The sequence below is a fragment of the Puma concolor genome, chromosome A1 (genome assembly GCF_028749965.1).
Source record: "Puma concolor isolate L17-30 chromosome A1, mPumCon1.1.hap2, whole genome shotgun sequence".
In the NCBI taxonomy this organism is placed as follows: domain Eukaryota; kingdom Metazoa; phylum Chordata; class Mammalia; order Carnivora; family Felidae; genus Puma; species Puma concolor.
The window spans coordinates 217309121-217328575 of record NC_141667.1 but is presented as its reverse complement, the minus strand read 5'-3'; the positions used below and the strand labels follow the sequence as shown (position 1 = coordinate 217328575).

Genomic DNA, 19455 nt, shown 5'->3' with positions numbered 1-19455 from the left:
ATAAACCTTATTTATTTGTGGCTCTGCTTATTGTGAAACAATGTAATATTTGTGACCACTTCATAAAAGAAAATCTCCATTAACCCTATCATGGGATTTTTCTTCAGTGGTTATAAACAGAATATACTACAGTTTCCCAAATACAGATCTACATTTCTTAACTGTCTGTGTTTCTGTAATATTGAAAGGATCTGAGATTGTAATCTGTGAATGATTTAAAATTTCGCAATGTCAGCTTGTTCTAATAGCTATCTATAGACTGGGCTGAGTTAGCTGGGCTAATGTTCAGGCCAAAAATCAATGAACCATTATTGTTCATTTTTTAAAGTTTTCAACCTTCATCAGAAGTGTCCACTTGAAAAGGTTTCAAAACATTAAGGTGAGAACCATAATCTCAGTAATAGTTTTTTCTGATTGTTAATAGCTTCGGTGTAAAAATGTGGTAATAAATTATAGACAAGAAAAATTTGGATCAACATTAATCCTAGAGCTTCTGACAGAAAATTAAGAATTCACTAATAATGTTAGTATTTTGTGTAACTAAGCATATTTTTAGAGCAAAAGTGTTTGGAATCATTATTCTTTAAAAGATGGGAAGACAAAATCCTTTGTATGAAACATTGAGTGTTTAAAACTTGATATTCTGGGGCGCCTGGGTGGCGCAGTCGGTTAAGCGTCCGACTTCAGCCAGGTCACGATCTCGCGGTCTGTGAGTTCGAGCCCCGCGTCAGGCTCTGGGCTGATGGCTCAGAGCCTGGAGCCTGTTTCCGATTCTGTGTCTCCCTCTCTCTCTGCCCCTCCCCCATTCATGCTCTGTCTCTCTCTGTCCCAAAAATAAATAATAAAAAAAAACGTTGAAAAAAAAAAATAAAACTTGATATTCTTCAGTATAATAGAGAATTATTACTAGGAACAATAATAGCTTTAAGCTAGTAATGGACAAATTTACACAGTTGTTTTAAAGTGATTATTAGTACAAGGGGGGAGCTTCATTGGTATATAAGGGAGTTATTTTTTGACCAAATGTTCTGTGATAATTTTTACCTATTAGTTGCAAAGGAAGTTTCTCCAACTAATTTTTTTAATTTTTTAAAGAATGTTTTGAGAGAGAGAGAGAGAGTGTGTGTGTGTGTGTGTGTGTGTGAGAGAGAGAGAGAGAGAGAGTAGGGGAGGGGCTGAGAGAGAGAGAGAGAGAATCCCTGCAGAGCCCCATGCAGGGCTTGATCTCCCAAACCACGAGATCATGACCTGAGCCGAAATTAATAGTCTGACGCTTAACCGCCTGAGCCCCCGAGGGACCCCCTAAGTAATTTTAGAAAGGTATAAGGAAATGCAATGAGATTATGTGGGATAAATGGAAAAGATAGTTGAAGTAGATTTTTTTTTTCCCTTCCCATCTTCTTTGTCTCATCTAATACATATTAATACCATTCCCTGTCATTAACAAAGAACAAACATGTTTTAGGGATAAACAGACTTTAGGAACAAAATGTCAGTTGCACTCGTATGGCCTAGGGTGGCTTGAACTAATAGTTGTGGATAAGTCAAAGGGAAATAGTTGGCTCTACTTTAAGCAGTAGACAAAGTTTGATGTGATTGCTAAAGAATTGTTAGGCTTTAAAAAATTTATTTTTATTTTTTTAGAATTGTTAATCTTAACTTTCCCTTTCAGCACTATTATGGACTATATACTTTGAGGGTCCTCTTACTACAGTAAAACTAGATCCTGAATAAGTGACAACAAACACATTTTAAATGCATTGCTGCTTTCTCAAAAATGTAAAACAGCAGCAAAAACAAAGAAACAAGAACAGAAAATTAAATAGTAAATGTGAAAGCTAGTGGTGACCTTATGACTTTTACTAGTATTAGAGCAGGTCAGAGACTAAGCCTTTTTGGTCCATCTGTGGAGACAGAGTTGTTGAATTGGAAGATGGAGCTGAAAAATTTATCCAGAACACAGCACATAAATACAGGTTACAGATAATGTTGAAGAGATTCACAAGTTTGGGGGAAATACTTAGTCTAATGTACCTCTCATTGGAACTCCAGGAAAAAAATAGAATGTAGGAGAGTCAATTATTGAAAGGAGTAGTGCTGTGAATTTTCTGTAATTGATGAGACAAAGCTACAGAAGTCACAATACATATCAAATGGAATATTATTATGCAGTTGTAAAATACCAGAACCATGGAGAAAATACCAGAAACACCCCAAGAAAAAAAGGGAAATCCTCCTACAAAGAAGCAACAGAATGACATCAGTAACAGTGGAAGCCAAAAGACACTGGGATAATATTTCCAAAACGTTAAGATAAATCTGTCAACCCATAGTTGTATATCCAGCAAAACCGTTTTTCAAGAATGAAGATATAATACAGACATTTTTAGATAAAATCGAGTGTTGGCTACTAGGAGAACTTCACTAAATAGAGAATGTCTAAAAAGATACGCACCAGGAAGGTAGTAGCAAATGATTTAGAAGGAGGGTCTGAAATGTGAATCGTAAAGGCGAACAGAGAAAGTGTTTACTAGGTTGGACAGTCTGTTTTGTGTTGGCCTATGAAATCGTCGGAAGTGTGGCCTTGTACTTTGGAGAGGTGAAGCGTAGTTCCAAAAGTGTAGTGTAAATTGCTTTGCACTCACCAGAACCCATCCCATCACTTTTTCATTTTGTAGATGCATCGTGATTTTGGGGAATTGACCCTGGTTCACTGCTGGGGCCTGATTAGTCTAATTCAGTCATAATAATCCCATTCTCTTTGCTAATTCGGTTGATTGAGGAACCAGGCCTGAGTCATTTCACCTGCGGCCATTACTTTGGTATTAGTTTTTGATTTATTGATTGGTTTGCTATTGATTTAGATGTGGTCATGTGACTGAAGTTGGCCCACTCAAACTGAAGGAATGAATTCTCATTTCATGACTGAGGGAGAGCACACTGGGAGAACCTAGATTGCTTCTTACGGGAAAAGAAACATGCATTAGGAAGGGCAGGGCTGTGAGAGGAACAACACAAGAAAGTTTGATGTCTAATGATTTCAGTATGTTACTACATCACCCAGCCCTGAAGTTCACCTTATTTTATGTGACTGTACTTTAAACTTACGTAGTTTGTAAGCTTATAGTACCTTGTGTAAGCTCCACCCAAAACTTATCCTGCAAAATAAGTTAGACTTTATTAATGCAAGTATAATTTCAGTTCTACACCAGGAGAGGCAGAAGCCATATGCTGTGTGCTGCTGTGGCAAGACTAGATTAATTTTAGTTTTCATGTTTTATTGAATTACATTGGCAGATTGACGTGCCCAGGGAAAATGACAGAGTGATAAAGTGGGAAAATTCCAAAATGTTGATGTGTGATCAATGTGAAGTGTATCTTTGGCCTTGTCTAAGAAGATGTTGAAGAGATTTAGTAACAGTGTTCAGATATTTAAAGGGCTGATGGGTGACAGATGTTTAGATTTATTTTCCCATGATCTAGAGGTCGGAACTGATTCCAATCAGAAATTCTGGAGAGGTGTAAGAGAGTTGTGATCAGTATAAGAATTTTTTGATACTTAAGAGCTGTCTGAAAATGGGGACTAAGGGGTGTAACAGTGAAGAGAGATCAGTGGTGACCTAGGGAGTAAATATTTTTCCTTCTATTCATCTACTAAGACTTCCATAGCTATATGATATTTAAGAGATTTCCTACATAGGGCAGGAGAAGGTTGGATTATGTTATTTACAGAGACTCCTAACATTTTATGACTTTAGTTGCTAATCAAATTATTGTAATACTGGTTTTCAACTTTTTTTAGCCTCAGAGCTTTTTTTTAAATCAAATTCTTGGCAATGCCTCTTTACTATCTAAAAGTAAAATTCATGGGGTGCCTGGGTGGCTCAGTTAAGCATGCGACTTCGGCTTAGGTCCTGATCTTGTGGTTTGTGAGTTCGAGCCCCGCATCAGAGCCCAGCTGACAACTCAGAGCCGGGAACCTGCTTCGGATTCTGTCTCCCTCTCTCTGCCTCTCCCCTGCTCACACTCTGTCTCTGTCTCGCAAAAATGAAAAACCTTAAAATTTAAAAAGATATTAAAAAATAAAATTCATGATGAATATTACCTATCCATACATATAATGTTTATGGAATAAATGTGAATGTACTGTAAACTAAAAATAAAATGAAAATAATTTAAAGTAAAAGCCTGCAATCATTTATTGCATTTCTGAAATGTAAGAAATTTTTAATACCAGCTTTTCTAAGTGAGGCATAGATTTGTTTGACAGCAAAACCTAATTTTAATTGACATGAAGCTAATTATAGTCTTTATACAATTGGCGATTTCATGTTTTGCTATAAAAATATTAGTATGTTTGAGCACAGGTTGCTGCTGTAGACCCTGTTGGTGTTGTTACTTAGCATACTTTGAAGTCCAAAAAAAATTCTGAATTCTTAAAATATCTCATCCCAAGTGTACTGGCTGAAATGCTTTAGTTCATTAACAAGTATTTCAACATGTACATGTTCTGGGATGACTAATTTAGAATACATAATAAAGTAATCAAACGGCTGCATATCTTTTTAAAAAATGTTTTTAATATTTATTTTTGAGAGGAGGGGAGGAGGGGCAGAGAGAGAGAGGGAGAGAGAGGATCCAGAGTGGGTTCTGTGCTGATAGCAGAGACCCTGATGCTGGGCTCTAACTCCGAACCGTGAGATCATGACCTGAGCCAAAGTCATGAGATCATGACCTGATGCCTAACCGACTGAGCCACCCAGCCCTTCCCCCACCCCCAGCTGCACATCTAATTAATATGTTTGCATTTAAAAGAAATAAGGTGACAAGCTACTCTGTTGTATTAAAAAAACAATAGCAATTCAAAAATTACATAATTTATTTATATAGGGTGAATATTGGAAATATTTATGTTATTAATGATATTTATTGAGATGATTGCATTTTTAGTTCTAAATCTGTTAAAAATGCTTTGCTACACACTTGCAGGTTATTTTATTTTGCAGTATCAACTACTACTTCTTTGAAATCCTTTTCAACTAAATTAGTAGTTGGGTATTACATGCTACTTTAAGTAGAAAACTATATTTTTCAATAATTTGGGGACAACTTCCTATAAAAGTTTTTTGATATAAATTGTACTAATGTAAGATTATAGTAAATTTAATCCATAGAACACTAAAAAGTTACATGGGATATAGAATAGTTCCTCCTTGATAATCCATGGAATATATTTTAAGAATAAAAATAATTGTGTCCCTTTTTTTCCTTTTGTCTTATATATAAATAGGAGTTAGTCTGTCCTTCCTTCCTTCCTTCCCCTCCCTTCATACCTTCCTCCCTCCTAGTATTTTTCTATGGCTGGTTGCACTCTTGTAGAACCTTTTCTAATATTTTTGTCAGCCTTTATTTTCATACCATATGTGTCATTTAGCAAGTGATACACCATGACTTTGTACCTAAATATGTAAAATTTAGGGCAATTATAATATATACTAGATTTTTTTAAAAAAAGATTTCAGAAATTAATTTGTGTTGTAAGCAGCGCCATTTTATGTTTGGTAATGCCCAGAAAGAACTTTCAGCAATTAATGTCCTTGAGTTTTAGTTTCTTACGTAGTCAGGATTTAGAGTGTTAATAAAAGTGAGACACTGTGGTAGGAAGGTTAACAATTCTACAACCCTGGTTATTTTCTTACCACGTAGTAAAATGTTGTTTGGAGTCTTTATCTTATATAGTTATTAAATTTTACAAGCTGAAATCGCCCTGTTCTGTTTGTAGGATACTGTTACACCTGGAATAAAATGTAAATTTTTGTGTTTTTAACTATAGTATAAGGACTAATTTTCTAACCATTTTAGCCACCATTTTGATTTCATCAAAAGAGGGGAACATCTTTTTAAAAAAGCATTTGTAAAATTACCAAATGAGTTTGGATTTAATCTTTAAGTGTGCAGGAAAATGCTGTTACATTAAGTGTATGATAAGTTTTAGATCAGTATTTCTGAGTCTACTGTGAAAAATGTAGCCATTTTTAGGCATTTTTTAATATAGTCACTTAAAAATCCTTTTGTTTCTTTTTATCCATTTTAAACTGTCTTTTCCCCCTAGAAACTTAGAAGTAGAAACTTGGTATGTTTCAGACTATCCAGTGCTTATTAAATATTTGCATTGTATATTTTAAAATCTTATTCCTTACTTTTACCAAGTTGCTGTTTGATAAAATACAGTGTTTTCATTATGGTGCTACACTAGAACTTGTCGCTTCTACTTAGTGGATAAGTGATTATTTGCTAAATCGATTCTTTAATGAAACAAAGATGAAGCTAGAAATATTCTGTATTATAGTAACTATTTCATAATTTTTAAAAAATATGGTAATCTGTATGTATATATATACTTTTTAGAAAGAATCTTCGAGAGGGAGACATAGGGAAAAGGAAGACATTAAAATCACTAAGGAGAGAACTCCCGAAAGTGAAGAAGAAAATGTAGAATGGGAAACTAATAGAGATGGTGAGTGCAAGAATCTTTGCTTATATAGTCAAGCTATTGATTATTCACTTTGTAGACTTTTTGGGTTTCAAAACACTTTTCAACTGTTATCTCCTCGTTTCAGAATCATCTTACTGCCGTCTTTCCACTTTAATGAGTTGTAATACAGAAAATAGCATGTGGTAGCGGAACAAAGTCAGAGAAGGCTATTCTCACTGCATTTTTCAACTTCCCCATCCTCCCCCCCCCCCCCAGAACTTCATTGAGCAGCATCACAGTTCTTTGAAATTGTATTACTTTTCTAAGTGTTTTTAGGCCCTTAAAAAATTAAGGGTTAATTAAAAAAAAATTAAGTTAAAAAATTATGTCTAAATTTTTTTTTAGTGTTTATTTTTGAGAGCACAAGCAGGGGAGGGATGGCGAGGCGGGGACAGAGGATCCGAAGCAGACTCTGTGCTGACAGCAGCGAGTCCCATGTGGGACTTTAACTCACGAGCCGTGAGATCGTGACCTCAGCCGAAGTGAGACACTCAACCGAGCCCCCCTGGTGCCCCTAAATTTTGTTTGTATTACATAAAATATTAAAATAATATTTTTAAATCTTAAAGATCTGGGAAAATTATTTCCAAGAAATTGTAGACTTTCACCTTTCAGAAGAAATCCAATTCACATACTAATTGAGACCAGGGATTTGTTCGTGAGTAATAGCAAAATCATCTTTGCATCATTTAACAAGTTAGCATTTGTTTTTCATACCATGAATGTTCTTTCTCACTTTTATGACCTTCTGAAGGTGAGCAGTAGAGCCTCACACTACCAAATAGAGAAAGGAAAGTCACATTTATTGAATGCTTTGGGTGTGCTGGGCATTGCACTATCATTTATGTAATTACCTCATTAATTCAGTAGCTTTGTTACTCTACTTACACATGACAAAACTAAAGAATGTAAGAATTTAAGCAAGTTCCTCAGCAGTAAACTGAAAACTTAGACCAAGAGTTAAAAAAATTATAGTTTGTAGGCCAGCCACCTGTGTTTGCAAATAAAGTTTTATTGGAACACAACCAGTCCTATTTGGTTACATATTTCCTGTGGCTGCTTTTGACCTACTGTGGATGAGTCGAGTACTTATGAGAGCCAACAGTCTGTAAGCCTAAAATATTTACTATTACATTGAAGAACAGTCTCTAAAGAGATCTATTCTGAGACTTCAAAAGTATGCTAAATGCCTCTCCTGTAATTTGAACATCAGTATTTTTTTTAGGAAATCCATTCCACTTCTGGGCAGTGTTGTCTACTTAACACTTACTCCTAAGAGCAGATAGGGAATTTCCTTATGATTAGTTTATTGGGATTTCATAAGTCAATGTAATACCTCTTACAAAATAGTAGTAGAAGCAGCTATAATGTCTCATTGTAGGTGACTAAATAGTTCATATATTGAAATAAAATACTATAAATCTTGACTGTTTGAGGTTGGATAGCGAACTTTGCCTAACTATGAAGGGATTAGCTAAACACACTCAGCATTCTTTTCATTTTAATTACTTTCAGATAAGAAATATTCTGAAATATACTAGATACCCCTTAATCTTTAAAAATAAAAATTTCTCTATTCCCATTTAAAAGCCTAAGAAGAGTTTCCTCCTTGTCTTCATAGTAGCTATTTCAGACTCTCTCCTCAGATCTCCCCGTGGACCCTTCGTATCTCCTGTCTGCTGTTTACTACACAGAGATGATGCAACTCACCATCTAGTAACTCCCTCAACTTCCTGCTACCACACTTACAAGCTGGTCTTCTTTTCCCCACCTGAACTTTATTCTTTCTCTTTTGTTCTTTGTAAGAAGCCTCCCTCTTGCTATATAAGGTTATCTACTCCTGTGTCCTGAATCTGATTTCCTCCCCCTTCTGCAATCTTGTTCATTTGTTATACATTCTCTTTTACATCTTTAACATCCATCTGGACACTCTTTCTCTTCTCCCCGCATGACTTTTACCCATCACCCGGCTTATCCCCACTTTACAACTAAATTTGTGAAGTAACTCTGTGCCTTACTGTCTCTACTTTTTTCACCTCATACTTGCTCAGTTTTCTGACCCATGTCTTCAGTAAAATGGCTTTTCAAGGTCACTGATGACCTCCTCTTTGCTAAATAAATAGAGACATACTTGTCTCTCTCTCTTTTTTTTTTAATTGTTTGTTTATTTTTGAGAGAGAGAGAGAGAGAGAGAGAGAGAGAGACAGCGTGAACAGGAGAGAGACAGAGAAAGAGTGAGACACAGAATCCAAATCAGGCTCCAGGCTCTCAGCTGTCAGCAGACAGCCATATACAGGGTTACAACCCATGAACTGTGAAATCATGACCTGAGCCAAACTGTGACTGAGCTACCAAGGCACCCTGATACTTGTCTCTATTCTGTAATCTTTCTGCAGCATTCGAGAGCCTTTTTTGAAACACTTTGTCCTTGGATTTCATCTATCACTCTTCAGTTTTTCTGTCTTCCTTTGAAGCCCTCCAGTCTTGAATGGAGGCTCCTTGTGTTTTATCTATCCCTTAAATGTTGATTCCCAAGGTTTTGCTCTAGGCTATCATCTTTAAAAAAACTAAAGTGATATTACTATACAAAAATCATTTAAAAGGTGAGTAGATGCCTTTTATAATAGTTTTAAATATAAAATCTACACATGGCTATTACAGTTTTCTCTTGATTTGAACTCACAGGTTTTGATATTTTGTCTCTATGGATTAAAACATGTTTGGAAGAATATTGAAGCATGAATATAGTCATCTCAATCCCCAGATAATGACACTGAACCAATTTAATAGACTTTCTACGTTTTAAATCTAACGTGAATAGCAGTTTTAGCTAGACTCGGAAGAAATTGCTTTGTATTAGTATTTCTCAAACTTTTTGGTCTCATGACACTTGTCACTTTTTTTAAGGATCCCAAACAGCTTTTGACTTAGTGGGTTATTTGTTTTAATTCTTGCCATATTAGAAACTGAATCTGAGAAATTTTTTAAATACTTATTTATGAATTTATTGAACAGTGAAAATAATAAGCCCAGCATATACTTTTATAGAAAATAGGGGCGCCTGGGTGGCGCAGTCGGTTGAGCGTCCGACTTCAGCCAGGTCACGATCTCGCGGTCCGTGAGTTCGAGCCCTGCGTCAGGCTCTGGGCTGATGGCTCAGAGCCTGGAGCCTGTTTCCGATTCTGTGTCTCCCTCTCTCTCTGCCCCTCCCCCGTTCATGCTCTGTCTCTCTCTGTCCCCAAAAAAAATAAATAAACGTTGAAAAAAAAAAATTTAAAAAGAAAATAGATTGGTTTTGGAAACTAAAAATAAAATCACAAGGAGGGGGCAGTGTTTTACATGTTTTTGTAAATCTTTTTAACATCTGGCTTAGTTGAAGACATCTAGATTTTTATGTCTGGTTCCGCATTCAATCTGTTAATGGTATTGCGTATCATGTGACTTGTGGAAAACCCCGCTGTATACCCAGGAGAGAATAGTAGACCAGCCACCCAAGTGATGTAGTATTGTAGAAATATTTTTGATCTTCTGAAACTCCAAGAACTGTTTTGGAGATCCCAAGGAGTCCTCAGACCCCTCTTTGAGAACCACTTGTTTCTAGAAGTGGCTTCTGCTTTCAGTTGTTTTCCCTTTGCCTAGCCACCTCTTCTCAATTTTAATTTTTCCTTCCAGATGAAGTCATCCTTTCAGGGCATCATTAGCATCTGTGTGTTAATGAATGCAGTATCTGGAGCTCTCAGTTGAGGCATCTGTCAACTGGATCTATCTGAGTTCCCTAAGACTACCACTTTCTACTGGGTCCCCCAAAGCCTGGGAGTTATTATTTGATATTTCTTCCCCTCACCCTAGATGTTTACAGAGTTCTGACAGTTCTGCCTATCTTTCAAAACCACCTGTTTTTCTAAATGACTACTAATATTTTAGTTATTTGTTTACTGCGTACAAATATATTTTACCACAATAGCCTCCTAACCTCATGCCTTGAAGTTATTAATCTTGTCTTCTAATTCATTCTCCACTTGAAAGCCAGAATAATCTTAAAAGAATTTTTTTAACTGAAGTGTAGTATACATTCAGAAGAGTGCATGATTCATGTGTGCAACTCACTGAATTTTCACAGACAGAACAAACTTGTATAATCTGTACCCAAGTCAATAAATAGAAAATTAATAGGATCCCATAAACCCCTTTGTGCTCCCTTTCCAGTCACTAACTCCCAACCCTCACCTCCCACAGATAACTACTACCCTGATTTCTACCACCATTGATTAGTTTTGTCTGTTTGTGAGCTCTGTATAAATGGAATATATAGCAGTACTCTTTTTATGTTTAGCTTCCTTTGCTTACAGTATATTTTGAGATTAACCGTATTATTTATTGCACATAGTTGTAGTTTATTATTATAGCTGTATAGAATTTCATTGTATGAATATGTCATAATTTATCCATTCTAATGGTGCTAAACATTTGAATAATTTCTAATTTTGAACAGTTATGAGTAGGGTGCTGTTACTGTTCTTAATCATATCTTTTGCTAAACTTGTACCCATGTCTCTTCATCTTATGCCTGGAAATTGGATTGCTAGATCATGGAGTTTGCATATGTTCATCTTTGGTAGATAATGTCAAATTAAAAATGATTATTTTGGGGCGCCTGGGTGGCGCAGTCGGTTAAGCGTCCGACTTCAGCCAGGTCACGATCTCGCGGTCCGTAAGTTCGAGCCCCGCGTCGGGCTCTGGGCTGGTGGCTCGGAGCCTGGAGCCTGTTTCCGATTCTGTGTCTCCCTCTCTCTCTGCCCCTCCCCCGTTCATGCTCTATCTCTCTCTGTCCCAAAGATAAATAAAAACGTTGAAAAAAAAAATTAAAAAAAAAATAAAAATGATTATTTTTCATATGGTACTTTTTATCTTTTTCATCTTAGCCATTCTGGAGGTGTGTGGTATCTTATTGTGGTTCTAGTGTGCATCTCCCTAATGACTAATAAGGTTGACAACTTTTTCACGTTTATTGACCACTGTACAATCTATTTTGTAAACTGTGTGTTCCAGACTTGCCTATTGTATTGCATTACCTGTTTTCTTAATTGTTTAGAATTCTTTATATACTTTGGATATAAGATCTTTTATCAGATATACGTATTGTGAATATCTTCTTCCACTCTCTGAGTTCCAGAATGCTCTTTTGAAAGAAAAAATGTCTTCATTCCTCTGCATAAAATTTGGATTTCCCGGGGTGCCTGGCTGGCTCAGTTGGTTAAGCGTCCGACTTAGGCTTGGGTCATGATCTCATGGTACATGAGTTTGAGCCCTGCACTGGGCTCTGTGCTGACAGCTCAGAGCCTGGAGCCTGCTATGGATTCCATGTCTCCCTCTCTCTCTCTGCCCCTCCCCCACTCATGCTCTGTCTCTCAAAAATAAGCAAACATTAAAAAAGAAAAAAGCAAATAAAATGTGGATTTCCCATTGCCTTCAGGAACCAAGTACAAATTCTTACTGTACAGAACTTTTCATTATCTGGTTGCTGCCTATATTTCCAACTCCTTACCCCCAAGTCTGTTTTTTAATTGGTTCCTTAAACTTCGTCTTATTTGTTTACCATACTGACAAGTGCAGTAACATAAAAAGGAAAAGTGTCATTGCAGTAGAAGAGGAAATAAATGAACGTATTTGGTAATCTTATAGGTGGGTACATTCTCCTGAAGTAAGGCATAAAACCCAGAAGCCTTATTTGAGTACATAAAGATTTAAATTTTCTGTGTAACTAAACTACAGTTTAATAATTAAGAAGTAGATCACCAAAAGGACATATTTACCATGTATAACATGTATAAGCACATGGTAAAAGTACTATATAAACATATAATGAGCTCCACAAATAAAAGGAAAATACAGTCCAGTTGATAAATGGGCAAAAAAAATTAAATAGGTAATTCATAGAGGAAATAGAAATGGTCAGTTGGTACTCGGGCTCACTACAGAAGGAAGTCAAGGAAAATAAAAAGGTAGCATTTTTTATCCATCAAATTGACAGAAATGAAAAATACAAACGTTAGAAATGGGAGTTTCCGTTGGTAAAAGCTGTTTTGAGGTGTAGTTTGGTAATATTAAAAATAAAGTTACACTTCTCTTTGATCCAGCAACTCTGTAGCTTACGAAATCTGTTCTAGGGGCACCTGGATGCCTCAGTTGGTTAAGCATCTGACTCTTGATTTTGGCTTGGGTCATGATCGGTGCATGACCGTTCAAGTACCCCATCGGGCTCTGTGCGCTGATAGCATTGGGCGTACTTGGGATTCTCTCCCTCTCTCACTGCCCCTCACCTGCTCACCATTCTTTCACTAGCTTACTCTCTCTCAAAATAAATAAACATTAAAAAAAAAATCTGCCCTAAAGAAATACTTTGCACTTGTGAACCAAGGAAGGTGTCAGAATGTCCATTGAAGTCTTGTTTATAGAGCAAAATATTAAAAACAGTGTGTTTCAGAAGGAAACTGGTTCACTAAATTACAATGTGTTCATATTATGAAATGCTTTTCAGATGTTAAAATGGTTCCTCTTTGTATGATGTAGAAAGGTATTTCTATAGGGCATTGTGTGTAGTTTTAGTCCCATTATTTTAAAGAGCATAAATATAAAGGTTTATTTTTATGCATACAACACTAAACTAGTAACATTGTTATCACTGGAGTAAGGTAGCAGTGGGAGGAGTGTAATGGAATTTCTCCATTCACCCTGTGTACTTAAGAATTCACACTTTTAATAGTGAGAATGTATATATTAAAGACAGAAGCAAATACTCAACCGTTAATCCATATACGTATACCTTGTATATTTCTATGATTATTTGCATAAAACAGATTACTAGAAGTAAAATTGTTTTATTAAAGGGTATTAATGTTCTTAAGGCTTTTACCCACATTGCCTAATTACTTTCCAAGATAGATGTCCCAGTGTCCTAGTTTGCATTGTTAACCTTCAAAGAGTGAACATACCTTTTATCTATACCTTTGCTAATACCTAATACTATAATTAGAAAAAAGTACCTCTTTAATACATGAAAAAGGCATATTTAGGTACCATTTGCATTTCCTTCTTTTTGTGAATTGCCTGTTCATGTCCTTGCATTCTCCTTTCAATCAGTAAGAACTCTGTATGTATGAGGAATGTCAGCCTTATGTATTGTATTTTTGTATTATATATTTTTAAAAATAGCTGCCTTGTAAAATATGCCATTCTAATTGTATTTAATATTTTTCTAATGACTTAGACTAATCATCTATCTATATGAATCAGTTTTTATTAGGCAGTTATAATGATAACCTCAAAGTATGAGACACATTTTCTAAATTTATTAAATGCTTTCAGACTTCTTTTTTTTTGTCAGGTTGCATCATGTCTGTTTTGTATTTCATCTCCTTATAGGCTAGGAAGACATCTTCCTTTTGTTTATAATAACTATGCATAAAATAAGAATAAATCTGAGTAAAGACTAGAGAGCTTTTCCTCTGAGCAAAATATATTATAGTACATTGACTCTGACATATATTTTAACTCTTCAGGCTTACCCCTTTGGTAGGATAGCTGGGGATTGAAGGACTGAAAGCCAACTTTTCATTTCTTACCTGTGTTCTATATTGGTGATATTTCCAGGTAGTAGTTTTTAGAGGGGTGCAGGGTATTAATTGATAATACCATTAAAAACACTATAAATCATTCTTCACAATTAATTACTCTTCCCTTTGTTTTATACATACTTAGTATTTAGCTATGGAATTTTATCTGCTAGCAATTTAAGAATACTGTCAAACTGAATCTTTGAACCCTATTATTCATTGATACAAAGTGTCTCAGAGCACAAAATAGTATGCAGATAGCCATTATTTATTTAATTAAATTCAGTATTTCCAATAATTTTATCTAGTAAATATAGTTCTTAAATATAGTAAATTATATCTAGTAAATATAGTCCTTAAATATTTAGTAATTGCTTTCTGACTGAAAAATGTGATTTAGTCTATTTTATATATTTACTGAAAAATTGTCATAATCTTCCAATATCAGGTGAGCAATCAATTTAGTTACACAGATAGAGGATATGTAGTTACGCTCTCTGTTCCCAAGCAAATAAATGGATAGTTGGAATTATAATGTATTTGATCTGTACACGACAATGATGTTCATTTTCTTGTGTTTTCGACAGTCAAATAGGACTATTTATCGTCGTCGTTTTTTAGTTCTTCATTTTATTTCTTTACCCCAGGTTAAGGAATGGTGATCTTCAGTGCTAAAAGTTAGAAAAGTTAGAAAAGGCACCTCAGTTTGTTATCAGTGTAGCCCAACATTGTCATGTGTTAGGATAAGAGTCACTGAAATTCCTTCCTCTAGGCTCTTTGGCATTTATATATAACAAATGAGGGTGAGAGGCTGGGTGACAGTGCCAGTAGCCCCCAAAAACTTCTGCATGTTGCGAAGGAATAGCTCTGCACATCATTCTTTCTTTTTCTTTCCTGGTTTTTTTTTTTTTTTTCCTTAACAAGTCTTTATATTTTTTCCACTGGAAAAAATGAATGGAAATAGAGACATCGTACCACATCTGTTGAGGAGATGGACAGTTCTGATCTAAGGAACTATCACAAATTGCTTATAATGGAAAAGTTACAGATCTTTCGGATGTTAGCTCATGTACACATTAGTGTTAAAATTACCAAACTATAGTTTTAGATACAAATCAGTTGTGTCACTAATAAAAAAGAAATATGGAAGCAATGTAGGACACCTAATGCTACCTTCATTTAATACTGATGAATCTTTAAGAAAGTCAAGGACATAATGAAATCATATATACAGCCTGAAATACTGAAGGCTTTGGTATTTTTAATACTTAGAATTTACATGTGAGTTTTTTAACGGTAAAATTGTGAAATCCCATCTCCTAACCAAAAACCCAACTGCCAGACAACCCAAAATCACTTTAAGAAAACCCAAGTGTCTTAAAAATGTTTGGCGTTTCATAAGGAAATCAGCCATACTGATTTTAACCCTTTATAGAAACAGTGTATATTTTTTATCTTTGAGAAGTATGTTATTCTAATGAAAGACCACCATTTTATTTTGCATAAAAAATTAGTTGAAAAAATTTCCCTAATTTTTGGTGTAGATAATTTTGATAGTTTCTGACAAGTAATGGAATTTTATCTTAAAGATTCTGACAATGGAGATATTAATTATGATTATGTTCATGAGTTGTCGTTGGAAATGAAGCGTCAGAAGATACAGAGGGAATTAATGAAGCTCGAACAAGAAAACATGGACAAAAGAGAAGAAATTATTATTAAAAAGGAGGTATGCTATTGAAATACATGTTAGCAATTAATATCAACATGGGTATTGATCAGAGAACTCATTAGCCATTTGTTGTGTCTTAAATTGTATCAGGATGTTGATAAGTTGATCACGTTACTGTAAATCAACTACATGTTAATATTCACATTACTCTATTAGATAAATAGGAAATATTTTTGCTTTTGGACAGGTGAAAAAACTAAGGTTGTGCTGCGTAGATTCACCGGCTAATGTTAAATGGGATTTGAATCTATGTATGTCTGTTTCTTAGGCCTAAGCTATGTCTAGAATACTTGTTTATTTTTTAAAGAGTAGGGGTACAATTTATTGGAATGTAATTTGTGATTTTTCTGAGGAGATTTTGAAATTGTATAATTTTGGTTTGCTTTGTTAATAGTGTTATGTTAGGGCAGGTAATTGTAATTAGCATACTGGTTAAAAGCGCATGTTTAGAAGTCACACTAACACTTGGTGGCTATAACAGCACTGAATATTTCATTTGAATTTTGGTATGATTTAGAAACACCTGCTTTGTTATCTGATTATAACACCCATGATTGAAGGAGTTTCTGATTGATCTACTGAATTCTTTTAAAAGGTTTCACCAGAAGTGATTCGATCAAAATTATCTCCATCTCCTTCTCTAAGAAAGTCAAGCAAATCTCCAAAGCGAAAGTCAAGCCCTAAATCGTCATCTTCAGCAAGCAAGAAAGACAGGAAGGCAACTGCAGTATCCTCACCCTTGTTGGACCAGCAGAGGTCAGTAGGGTGGTAAATAACGCCAGAATGAAATAGCTTTTTCTGAAGTGATACCCAAAATCTGAAGTGATACTCAGAAGAATTAGTAGATTACAGAAGAATCCTTGTAGTACATTCAGTATTTAATGTAAGTTTTTTTCTTCTAAAATAAAGGTATGACCATATGATTTCACTCATATGTGGAATTTAACAAACAAAACAGAGGAACATATGGGGGGTGGGGATGAGAGAGAGAAGGAAACAAACCAGAAGAAGAGACTTTTAAAGATAGAGAACAAACTGAGGGTTGATGGAGGGATGTGGGTAGGGGATGGGTTAACTGGGTGATGGGTATTAAGGAGGGCTCTTGTGATGCGCACTGGGTGTTACATGTAAGTGATGAATCCCTGATTGCTACTCCTGAAACCAGTATTGGGTTGTGTGTTAACAGAATTTAAATAAAAATTTGAAAAGAAAATAAAGGTACAAAATGTTTCTGTTTAAAAGAAAATTGATAGAGAACAATAAAACAAATGTCTGTGTCCCATCTGCTGTCCTTCAGAGCTTTTTTTTTTTTTTTTTTTTTTTAAATCATAACACACCTATGTATTTTCTCTCCTTCCCTCTTGAATTTGTTTTTGGTACTTGAGCATGTGTGTTTATACTTTCATGTGTATTATTTTTATCTACTTAGTCGTAGTACTTACATATTAAAGCTTTGCTTCTGCAACTTTCTTTTTCACTTAACATTTTTTATATTTGTATTGATCTATGTAGCCTTTTGTCATTTGAGTATACTATGTGTTTACTTTTCTGTTGTTGAACTTATAAGTTGTTTTCAGTTTTTCACTGTTACAAATTATACACAGTGAACATTTTTCTTGTCTCCTTGTGCACATGGTCATGAGATTAGATTCTTAGTTTATACTAAGCAGTATGAATATATTATTTAGAATTACTGCAATAGTCAGTTGAAATAAAAGCAGAAATGAGTAAATATTACATTGAGGGACTAAGAATAAGACAGAAGACATTTTTCTATTTAATGTCACTCTACTATTTAAATTTTTTTTTTTTTTAACGTTTATTTATTTTTGAGACAGAGACAGAGCATGAACAGGGGAGGATCAGAGAGAGAGGGAGACACAAAATCTGAAGCAGGCTCCAGGCTCTGAGCGGTCAGCACAGAGCCCGACGTGGGGCTCAAACTCACGGACTGTGAGATCATGACCCGAGCCGAAGTCGGACACTTAACCGACTGAGCCACCCAGGCGCCCCTAAATTTTGTTTTAATGAAAGCGTATACACTAATTTTGTTCAAGGAAAAAAGCTAAACTAACCTCTTTCAACATACGACCAGTTGGCAAACTATCTGAATCCACAATGAAACTTGTATTTGTCTTCCTTCTAGTTTCTAGAGTCTTTAACCCTATTTCGGACTCCAGTTACTTTTTGCCTAGGTTATTGTATCATCCTTCTACTTTATCTAGTGTCCACTCTCCTGTGCACATAAACATTTCATTCCTCAACCCCCTGTATTCATTCATTTTACGGATGTTGTGAGAGAAATCTTGAAAGAACGATTGCAGTTAATTTACTATGCCATTGAAAAATTCTGTGGTTTTCCATTTGGTTGAATAAAATTCAGATTCTTTGTTTGTTTGTTTGTTTTAATGTTTATTCATTTGAGAGCTAGAGACAGAGTGCGAGCAGGGGAGGGGCAGAGAGAGGGAGACACAGAATCAGAAGCAGGCTTCAGGCTCTGAGCTGTCAGCACAGAGTCTGATGCAGAGAAAGAAAGGATCTAAAAATGATAGATGAAATTAATTGAACTCTGTGCCACAAGTGGGAGGTACACTCTGTGCCATTACGGAGAAATCAATTGACTTAAAAAAGGTTGAAAGATCTTGTTGCCTTTAGAATGTGCAGAACCAATTTTGACCCCTGTAGTTGGAAGGCACTTGAAAAGCCTATATTGTAACATAATTGTGATTTCCAACTACGTATAGTTTTGAAGGAAATGTGAAGAAATTCTATACCATAGTGAGTGTATTGATATAATTCTGTTGTTATAATAGCTTAGTCCCAAAATCTGAGTTCAATGCTACGGAGGTTTATTTCTCACTCAAAGCAAATCAGAGTGGGTGTTTCTGATTAACAGGTGTCTCTCTTATGCATAAAGATTCAGTAACCCAGGCTCCTTTTGAGATGGCTTCGCTTGGGTTTTGTGGACATCAAAAAAATGGAGCGCCTAAAGACAAAAAATTAATTGGAGTACTGCTCTTATTGGGCTCTACAGTTTACAATTGCCTGGAGTATGAGAATCATTTATTAGGCCTGGTAGTGGTGTACAATTCCACAAGCATTTTTTGGCCAGAACTTGGTCACTTGGCCATATCTCATTTCAAAGAAGTCTAGACAGTATAGTTCCAGCAGTGTGCCCAGGACAAAATTTAGTAAACACCTAGCTAGTCTCTGTCACAGAAGTAATGTGAAAATACAGTTTGTGTCAAGAATTCCTCTATTATTTTATCTTTAAAATAATTTTTAAGTAATTTTTCTTTGGGGCGCCTGGGTGGCTCAGTCTGTTAAGCGTCGGACTTCGGCTCAGGTCATGATGTCACAGTTAGTGAGTTCAAGCCCCGCGTCAGACCCTGTGCTGACAGCTCAGAGCCTGGAGCCTGCTTCAGATTCTGTGTCTTCCTCTCTACCCCTCCCCTTCTTGCGCTCTGTCTTTCTCTCTCAAAAATGAATAAATGTTAAAAAAAAAATTTTTTTTTAAATAGTTCACTGAGTTCTGGAAGAGGTTAAAAAAAGAAAACCTAGATATATCTTCTTGA

The 19455-nt window shown here is 35.5% G+C and overlaps 1 protein-coding gene across 9 annotated transcripts in view; it reads left to right on the top strand.

Moving 5' to 3' along the window:
• ZC3H13 (zinc finger CCCH-type containing 13) overlaps positions 1-19455 on the top strand; it is a 98160-nt gene that overhangs the window by 20656 nt on the left and 58049 nt on the right. For 7 of the 9 annotated variants that reach the window (XM_086711827.1, XM_086711825.1, XM_086711822.1 and 4 more), the window contains exons 5-8: positions 329-379; positions 6409-6517; positions 15738-15877; positions 16476-16636. In XM_086711827.1, coding sequence (XP_086567953.1) covers positions 329-379; positions 6409-6517; positions 15738-15877; positions 16476-16636 — 461 coding nt within the window. The remainder of the gene's footprint in view (positions 1-328; positions 380-6408; positions 6518-15737; positions 15878-16475; positions 16637-19455) is intronic. The other 2 variants (XM_086711830.1, XM_025924296.2) reach the window with 1 other exon arrangement.